This window comes from Pomacea canaliculata, linkage group LG8 (genome assembly GCF_003073045.1).
Source record: "Pomacea canaliculata isolate SZHN2017 linkage group LG8, ASM307304v1, whole genome shotgun sequence".
Lineage (NCBI taxonomy): Eukaryota > Metazoa > Mollusca > Gastropoda > Architaenioglossa > Ampullariidae > Pomacea > Pomacea canaliculata.
The window spans coordinates 22746194-22755885 of record NC_037597.1 but is presented as its reverse complement, the minus strand read 5'-3'; the positions used below and the strand labels follow the sequence as shown (position 1 = coordinate 22755885).

General features: G+C 35.5%; 1 protein-coding gene across 43 annotated transcripts in view; it reads right to left on the bottom strand.

Annotated features, from left to right (window-relative positions):
- LOC112569802 (basic proline-rich protein-like) overlaps nucleotides 1–9437 on the bottom strand; it is a 44593-nt gene extending 35156 nt beyond the window's left edge. For 21 of the 43 annotated variants that reach the window (XM_025247744.1, XM_025247729.1, XM_025247737.1 and 18 more), the window contains exons 1-20: nucleotides 9286–9437; nucleotides 8902–8962; nucleotides 8353–8406; nucleotides 8077–8105; nucleotides 7746–7788; nucleotides 7446–7499; nucleotides 7217–7245; nucleotides 6797–6839; nucleotides 6475–6528; nucleotides 6188–6216; nucleotides 5856–5898; nucleotides 5549–5602; nucleotides 5371–5399; nucleotides 4941–4983; nucleotides 4612–4665; nucleotides 4406–4434; nucleotides 4108–4150; nucleotides 3818–3871; nucleotides 3593–3621; nucleotides 3229–3271 (exon numbers count right to left, since the gene is read on the bottom strand). In XM_025247744.1, coding sequence (XP_025103529.1) covers nucleotides 3229–3271; nucleotides 3593–3621; nucleotides 3818–3871; nucleotides 4108–4150; nucleotides 4406–4434; nucleotides 4612–4665; nucleotides 4941–4983; nucleotides 5371–5399; nucleotides 5549–5602; nucleotides 5856–5898; nucleotides 6188–6216; nucleotides 6475–6528; nucleotides 6797–6839; nucleotides 7217–7245; nucleotides 7446–7499; nucleotides 7746–7788; nucleotides 8077–8105; nucleotides 8353–8406; nucleotides 8902–8962; nucleotides 9286–9354 — 886 coding nt within the window. In that variant the 5' untranslated portion in view covers nucleotides 9355–9437. The remainder of the gene's footprint in view (nucleotides 1–3228; nucleotides 3272–3592; nucleotides 3622–3817; nucleotides 3872–4107; nucleotides 4151–4405; nucleotides 4435–4611; nucleotides 4666–4940; nucleotides 4984–5370; nucleotides 5400–5548; nucleotides 5603–5855; nucleotides 5899–6187; nucleotides 6217–6474; nucleotides 6529–6796; nucleotides 6840–7216; nucleotides 7246–7445; nucleotides 7500–7745; nucleotides 7789–8076; nucleotides 8106–8352; nucleotides 8407–8901; nucleotides 8963–9285) is intronic. The other 22 variants (XM_025247731.1, XM_025247754.1, XM_025247742.1 and 19 more) reach the window with 21 other exon arrangements.
- Nucleotides 9438–9692: the final 255 nt, after the last annotated feature.

Below are 9692 nucleotides of genomic sequence, written 5' to 3'. Positions count from 1 at the left end.
TGAGAAGGATGACTTCTCTCACAATGTTACTATACTAAACATTCTCTGGTCCCTGTGCACGGGTTGATTATGAGGATATGTGTAGAATCAACCTCCATCACTGTGCCGTGCAGTGTTTTACATCTCTTCCCGTTGTCTGTAGATTCTGGTCATATTCTGATAGTGAGAAGTGTTTGCACCTTGTGCCTGTCCCAACAACCACTAGGCCCAGTCAACACAACGACTTCCTAACACTTTTTTACACCACTTAGAATGACAACAACTGTAAGATATTGGCAGGAGCAATGTGCCGTTGATAAATATCTTAACACATTGCAAGTTCAGAGCTGTAAGAGGTTAGTGTTAGGATGCTAAGCCCTTTATGCTAAACATTCTAAACAAACATATAACTTATACTAAGATTCGTTTTCCTAATTTCTCTTCTGAATTTAGATACTTTCTTCGATGAACAGTTTAAATGAGACACCAACAACTCCTACTGAAACTCAGATCTTTCTCTGTCATCCTCACTCGGGTCTATCAGTCCTTCATTGAAGGTCTTATCCCTCTGTCTTTCATCTCCTGGCTCCAAGACCTCTCCCTAGGGAACAGGAACATTCTTGTCACCCTTGTTAGTATCTATTCCAAGATTACAGGGAGGAAGCAGAAGGACTTAGGAATCTCAAGTAATCAGAAAATTCTTAGAAAGGCATCCCACGTCCTTATTCATCCTGATGTTGTGTTGGTATGTGAGTTCTCGCTCTTGTGGTCTGGCCCCAGATACGGGATGCCTAAATGCAGAACATATGTCACAACAACTCATTCATTGAAGGTGAAATATAACTGAGCAATTCTACTCCCAATCTGTGTTACCTGAGACGATCTAACGCAGTGAACCAGCTGCATCTACTGCTTACATATATATATATAACTCTTTTTCTAATTTTAGTGCTTCTTTGACATTTGAGAAGATAATACGTGTTTTGAAAAAAAATTTATTGCCATACAATCAGTTAAATACAAGTGTACTATTTTCATAGCAACAGTACTGACACTCTCATTCTCTCTCTCACACACACACGTATATATATATATACACACACACAAACATACATACACGCGTGCGTACAGACACAACCCGCACACACACACACACAAGCACACAAACGTACCTCCAGTTTCACTTGGACTCCTATCTCTTATACATTTGGTGGTGTATATTAGTAAACAATGTTTAAAGTAAACAATCATTAAACAATCATGACATACAAGAATACATCAAGTTCATCTTATCTGACATCATTATACAGATATCATGCTCTAAGCTTCGCACTAAGAGGATACAGAGATTACACTACATGGTGGCATTTACAATAATACAGATTTCCAATAATACCATAGCGAATAAAGGAGAAAACAATTATTAAATAATTTTTACATACAGAAATGTATCATGTTCTTCTTTGGCATTATCATACAGACATCGTGTGATGGCCTTGGCATTAACTCATTTGTAACCCAAGGATGACATGGACTTACCTATTTTAGAATATATTAGATGATGTGGTCTTTGTATAGTGTTTGTTTTGTGGTGCTAGTATGTTTTAGAATATATTAGATGATATAGTCTTTGGGTACATGTTTGTTTTGTGGTGCTAATATGTACGTAGGGAGTCTTGTTTCTTTTATGTGTAGATGGGAGTGCGCAGGTGTTTTGGTTATTGTGTTTATATATGTGATGAGTGAATAGTTATGTGTATAGTGGCTCTATGATTATGTTTAATACCCTTTTACATCCTTTCTTTCATTGGTTCCAACAGCGGGGTGGTGCATTAAGAGCAACAGCTAAACTCCTTTGAGAGAGCACCTACATGTATATACCAAGGTTTGGTGTTTGGGCGGTCTTCGTGTTGTTTATACGATCTCCTACACTAACCTGGGCTTGAGTGTTCACATGATATACTGTAGAGTGATTAGGAGAATAAAGGAGGTAGACCAATGAGCACTCCACGTGTGAACAGAACAAAGAGAACAGAAAATGTTCGGCTCAATGGCTGAACAATAATGAACTCACTAATGTCAACATCCCAACCATATTACACAGCAGGCATTAGTAGTGGTCAGCTGTTAGTCGTCTGCTGCCATGTTTTTCAAACAGAAACACAAAGTACAAACATTGAAGAGTATTTCAGTGATTCTTTATTTTGGAAAGTGGATTCTTACAGTACATTTATGTCGTTATAGACAACAGACAGTTTAGTCTGCTAGAAATCAGCTTCTATGTAAAGAATCAACTTCATTGTCCAACAAGTCCTCAAACAATCGACTTCTCTCTCTGCAACAAGTTATAGAAGTAAATATTACAAAGCTTATATACTAATAAACATAGAAATAAGTAACACGTGTCTTTAAAATACAGTTAACCAAAGCAAGCTAGGTAAATACAAAACATTGCTTCATGTGGTTTCTTTCAAAAAGGACTGATTAAGATATTTTTATTGTTTGCCACTGTTCGTGATACAATTTTACAAATAGTACAAATACTCAAAAGGCTTTACAAAAACATATGCATCATAATACTAATAATATATTCTCAGAGGATTACACTTCTATCTACAGCTAGCACCACACAGACACACACACACACTCACGAACTATGTATAAACATTATCCAACATTATTAGTCACTCTAACAGTCTGTTTATATTACTGGTGTTTTTACCGAAACATCTTAGGCTTGTCTTCAATCTGAAACAGCAAACAGTAAACAAAATAAACTCACTACATTACAAAATTACACACAAAACTTACAGTAAACACCAATTTCAAATTAACATTATAAAAGTACTTCATTGTTTTATTATTATTCAAAGGACACGTGAGAGAGAGCATTGTGAGACAGGAAGGACGTGGTTGAGAGGTGAAAAGATGAAGTTAGTCTTTACCTCGTGGTGGTGGGAAATCGCCTGTTGGTTCAGGACCAGTCGGTGGTGGAAGAGCTTTCAGAAAGAAAAATACAAGTATTAAAGAAAAAGTAAGTAGTGTAGACTTTTATTAGTCTTTAGTTAACTAATACATTAAAAAATTGTTGAAGCAACATATTAGAATGCATGAACGGGTAATATCTGCTTGTTTGTAAGTTTGTTTATTTAGATTTGTTTGTGTGATTCAGTGTAATCAACAGGAAACAATAATTGTTGTAATTGAAACAAGATTTTGAAATCAGACATTGACTAAAATCTGGTTTACCTAGTCCGTCAGCACCAGTCGGCGGAGGACCACCTCGGCCTCCCTGAAATAAATGTTAGGTGTTAGGATACATATTTCAAACTATGCAGATAGTAAATAAACTTTGTGTTCTAAAACAGAAACACTCAGTCGGTTGCTTTACATCATAATAATATAGATGATGTTAAGAACAAGCTTCAAAAAGAAAAAAAACATGAGCTTATTAAATATTCTATGTCCTTCATCAATAATTGCTTTTTCACAACACTATCACAGCCATATTTTATTCTACTCTTTAGCAACACTTCTTTTTTTATTAAATATTGTCAACATTCTTGAGCGACTCAACAAGTATTGCCCCAATGTGAATTAAATATTTCATTACCCGAGGACCTCCCCTGCCTTGTCTTGCATCTGAAAAAGCAAATGTTAAATGAAACTTTATTGCCAATGCACAAACTAAAGTGAAAATGAATTCAAATTAAAATATAAAACAACTTTATTGGGTTTATTTAATCCATCAGATATAAAGATACGCAACTGTGCACTTTGAGACAGGAAGTGGGACAAATAATGACTTGAAGGTAACAAGACTATAATTAGAACTTACCTCGTGGTGGTGGGACATCACCTGATGGCTCAGGACCAGTCGGTGGTGGAAGAGCTTTTTAAACACACACAAAACGAAGCTATAAGTAAAAATAGGATTGACTATCATTATAGGTTTATAAGCTACATACGCTTTTAGCATAAATAAGCCAAACAAGGTAAATTTGAAATTTTCAACAATATCTTGAAATGCGTATTTAGGTAATAATTGTAAATTTGTTAAAAGAAATGTTGCTTTTGAGTGATTGAACATGATAAGTAGGTTCCTTTATTTTCATAAATCTTGTTTACCTAGTCCATCGGCACCAGTCGGTGGTGGACCACCTCTGCCTCCCTGATAAAAGTAACATGTAGTGTAAGTACACATCATTATTTTAAAAGACTGCAAAAATAAGAAATGTTGGCGATATCATTAGTTAAAATTAATTTTGTGCTATAAATGGCTGTTACCTTATGTGCTTATGTTTGTTTTATATTGTAAAACATTGTAGTTCCTGTATTATGTATCTGTGAGATTGTACCTTAAAGATTCTAAACACTATTTAGAGACAGCAATTATTTTACTGCCTGAATGAATCGTGTTTTTTACCCGAGGAGCTTCCCTGGGCTGTCTTCCACCTGAAACAGCAAATATCAAATAAAATAAACTCACTACATTACAAAGCCGAATACAAAGCTTACAGTAAACATTGATTTCAAATAAATATTATGAAAAAGCTTCATTGTTTTATTATTGTTCAAAGGACATGCGAGACAGAGCAATGTGAGACAGGAAGGACGTGGTTGTGTCTTTACCTCGTGGTGGTGGGACATCGCCTGTTGGCTCAGGACCAGTCGGTGGTGGTAGAGCTTTAAAAATAAGTACAAGAGAAACTATAAACGAATGCTTTAGTATCACAATGTTCATACATCTACATGAATACAAGTACACATTGACTACATACTAGTAAAAGCTTCTGTGGCGCATAACAGTGATGTCTCTTTGTTTAACCAGCTTGAAGGAGCGAGCCCTCTGAATTTTTAACTTATGTTGCTGGACTAACCATGCTTGACTTTTTTTTTTTTTGTCAATGTCAGTCCCAGTCTTAAGAATTAGTTATTAATGGCTATATAAGAGATTTTACCTAGTCCATCAGCGCCAGTGGGTGGGGGACCACCTCTGCCTCCCTGATAAAAGTACAATTTTCATGTCAGCATGCACCCGACAAAAATCTGAATGTGTTGGTGGCATAACATAACATTAACAATTCTTTGACATATTTACAAACTGATTCTTTTTTATTTCTCGAAAGCTTCATATCAATGTTATCTTAAAAGCTTTACAAAATCAAAATGATATGAACTTGTTCAATTATATTTACCTATTATCAATGCAGGAATAGAATGTTCCTTTCTCTACAACCGTTTACTTTTTTCCACCTTTTCTGCTGTTTATGTACTACACCAGACTCTTCCTTTGCTAAACATCTAATACTTATCCTAGAAAACTTGTAAAAAATTTTAACACTATTAACGTAGCAATTATTGATTTTGGATAATTAATGGTGTTATTACCTGGGCAGCCTGCCTGCCTTGTCTTCCATCTGAAAATAAATGTCAAATAATCATCAGACTACTTCAGTCTTTTATGGAAATCTACCATATACATGCATAAGGGTAAGAGACTGCACTGTGAGATAGTAAGCAAGTAAACATAAATGATGACTTTAAGATAAAAAGAAGTTGATTTTACCTCGCGGTGGTGGGAAATCACCTGTTGGCTCAGGACCAGTCGGTGGTGGAAGAGCTGTAAAACAGCCAACCATGTATTAAAGAAATAAAAGTAGCATTGACGATTATGAGTGATAAGTTTCACAAATACACTAATACCTTTTAAAGCAGTGCATTACAGTACATAAGTATGTACAATTGGATTGATTGTAAATTTGTCTGACTTATATTTGCTTTTTGATTCAGTGTAATCAGCAGGAGATAAGGCAGTAATTGTTGACAATGTAAACACGTTATTGAAACCAAAATTTGGCAATAATGTAGTTTACCTAGTCCGTCGGCACCAGTCGGGGGAGGACCACCTCTGCCTCCCTGAAAGGTAGCGTGTGGTGTAAGTATATATTATTAGTTTAAAACACTGCACAAATACAAAATTCTGCAGATATTATTAGTTTAAATAAACTTTGTGCAATAATGTGAAAATATATTCATTTGTTTCATGTTATTTTATTTTCATACTGACTTCCTTATTTCTTATGTAATAGTTCTGCCTCTGACTCACTTCGCACTACCTTTTAGAAACTTCAAAGATATCAAAGCTTGTAACACTATTTAGCGATTCAGCAATTATTTATCTTCGAGAATTAATCGTATTTTTTACCCGAGGAGCTTGTCTGCGTTGTCTTTCGCCTGAAGCAGAAATTGAGAAATAAACTAAATTCAGACAAAGTTACAAAGAAGAAAACTAAAAATCTAAAAGTGTATTGAAAGTAACATGTTGAAACTCTTGTTTACTTTAATTGACTGAGTAATAAGGTATGTGACTTAGTTAGCCTGAGTGCATGCTCGTCTACATCCATGACAGCGAGGTAGACAACATGAGGTGGACATAAGGATGAGTGATGTTGTTGAGGTGAAAATACTGACTGGACTGGACTGAGAATTTACCTCGTGGTGGTGGGACATCGCCTGTTGGTTCAGGACCAGTCGGTGGTGGAAGAGCTTTCAGAAAAGAACAATACCAGCATTAAAAAATAGAAGGTACCATTGACTATTATTACTCTTTGAGTTTCGCTAATACACTAAAACATTTTTCAGGCAACGTGTTAAAAATGCATCAATTGGTGATATCGGTTTCCTTGCATTTTAAAATTCGAATTTTTACCGACGAGTGTGTGATTCAGTATAATCATCAGGAGACGAAGTAATAATTGTTATTTGTTATAAACAGGTTTTGAAACGAAAAAAAATTGACTAATATCTGGTTTACCTAGTCCATCAGCACCAGTCGGTGGAGGACCACCTCTGCCTCCCTAAAAAGAAAGATGGTAGATGTTAGCAGACACATTTCAAATGCTTCCGATAGTAAATCAACTTTGTGTTTTAATATAAAAACAGCCAGCTGTTTGCTTTAATCCATAATAATGTGAATCGTGTGAAGAAAAAGTTTCAAAAAGTAAAATTAACGTGAGCTTATTAAATTGTCTGTCAATGTCTTTCACCATTAATTGATGATCTTTCCTTTGCTTATCACCTTCATTTTTATACTGACTTTCATATTTCTTTTGTTAAAACTACCCCAGCAATATTTTATCCTACTGTTTAGCAACACTGCACGTTTATCAAAAGTTGTTTACAGTGTTGAGAAAATCAAGAAATATTGCCCTGTGTGACTTTAATATTTTATTACCCGAGGAGCTCCCCTGCCTTGTCTTCCATCTGCAAAATTAAATGTCAAATAAAAGTTTCTTGCCAAGTGACAATTGAAAATTAAAGTAAACATGGATACAAATTAAAGATATAAATAACTTTATTGAGTTTTTTAATCCAGAGGACATAAAGACAAGCCACTGAGCAATATGAAACAGGAGGTAAACAAATAATAACTTGGAGGTAAAAAGACTGAAGTTAGTCTTTACCTCGTGGTGGTGGGACATCGCCTGTTGGTTCGGGACCAGTCGGTGGTGGAAGAGCTTTTTAAAAAAAATACACAAAAACTAAAGTTATACAGTAAAAATAGAATCGACTTCTGTTAGTTTTCTAAAATAAAAGTATAAATGTTTTAGCGTGAGTATGCCAAACAATTGACATTTGACATTTAAATTAATATATTCAAAGGCATACATAAATAATAATGATGGATTGTAAATTTGTCAAAATTTGCTTTTTGATGATTTAACATGATTACTAGGTTGCTTATTATCAATAATGTGGTTTACCTAGTCCGTCGGCACCAGTCGGGGGAGGACCGCCTCTGCCTCCCTGAAAGGCAACGTGGGTGTAAGTATACATTATTATTTTAAAATACTGCAAAAATACAAAATACTGCAGATATCATTAGTTAAAATTAACTTTGTGCGCTAATGCACAAAAAATACCTCCACATGTTTCCCGTACTTTTAATTTCACACCACTTTCCACATTTCTTATGTAATTGTTCTGCCTCTGCCTCACTTCGTACTACGTTTAAGAAACTTCAAAGACATCAAAGCTTCTAATAGTATTTAGCAATAGAAGTTATTGCCCTAGATGAATTAATTGTATTTTTACCCGAAAAGCTTCCCTGGGTAGTCTGCCACCTGAAACAGAAAATTCTAAACTTATTTGATAGTAAAGTTACAAAGAAGAAAACTAAAAATCTAAACTCCGATTGAAAGTAACATGTTAAAACTGTTTGAGTGTTTGTTATCCAGTCTACTGGGCATTAAAGTATCCAACTTAGTTAACCTGAGTTGATGATCGTCTACATCCATGACAACATGAGGGGGACATAAGGATGAGTGATGTTTATGTGAAAATACTGACTGGACTGGACTGATTATTTACCTCGTGGTGGTGGGACATCGCCTGTTGGCTCGGGACCAGTCGGTGGTGGAAGAGCTTTTAAAAAGAAGAAAAATACAAGCATTAAAGAAATAGTACGACCTTATACTCGTCAATGAGTAACAAGGAATAAATTAAACTAACTAAAAAGAAATAGCATTTGGCATCGACTATTATTAGTCTTAAGTTTCACTAATACACTAATACCTGTTAAGGTAACATATTAAATCAATAGGTAATATCATATTGCTCGTATGTTTGTTTATATTTTGTGATTCGGTGTAATCAGCAGGAGACGAAGCAATAATTGTTGTTTATTTGTAGACAAGTTTGGAATTTTTTTTTAAATTGGATAAAATCCCCGAATCATCAAATAATTACTGTAATACTTAACCATTCATGCTGAGAGATATAAAATGCTAAATTATTTTTTCTAACCTTTGCACCGCTGTACGTGATGCAGTAAGATATTGTTATTCATCGTTAGTTATTTAAAGTTGCTTTTTGAAAGAAAAAAGAAAATCGGCAGGGCAAAAATCACAGAGCCTTTACCTAGTCCGTCGGCATCTGTTGGTGGGGGGCCACCTGTTGGTGGGGGTCCACCTCTGCCACCCTGAAAAAGTAACCAGCGTAAGTAAATTTTGACAGAATAATATAGAGACTAATAATAGAATAATATTAATAGAATAATACAAGTGATACGCTGCAAATACTTGAAATAGGAATATATAAAATCTGAAGAAAATCTTTCAAACAGGACATGAATAAATGAACGTTTATATCTTTACCCTGCACCATACAAAGTTTTTATTAACAGTATTGATAATATATTTGCTGTTATAAGTGATGTCTTTAAAAGGACAAAGAGCAAAAACGGTGTCCCTTATGCCATCTAAAGTCACATGATTAATTACATAAACTCAAATATAAACTTACTGGAGGTGGAGCTCGTGCCTCTGAAAGGACACCGAAGACAAGGACAGCGATCAGAAGTGTGATTCTCATGATGAACGTCCTCGGGAGACCAGACAACGGTGTCGGTGCAACGGTCCGGATGCCTCAACACGGCCACAGCCTCGACTTTTATACCTGCGGGACCTGCTCACCTGTCTGCTCACCTGGTCAACGTTAGACGTCTCTGCTGTGGACATTCGATACGAGTTGTCTCCACTTTCTGCTAACTGACACGGGGAGACAACTGAGAAGACATGGTGAGCTTTCCCACGGCATCATGATGCAACTCTAGGAGGAGTCGGGTTTCCTGTTGCCTCTGAGACTGCCACTTTTTTTTTTTTTTTTTTTTTTTGTGTGAAGTGGAAGTAGAAATATGTTAATACGCGTGT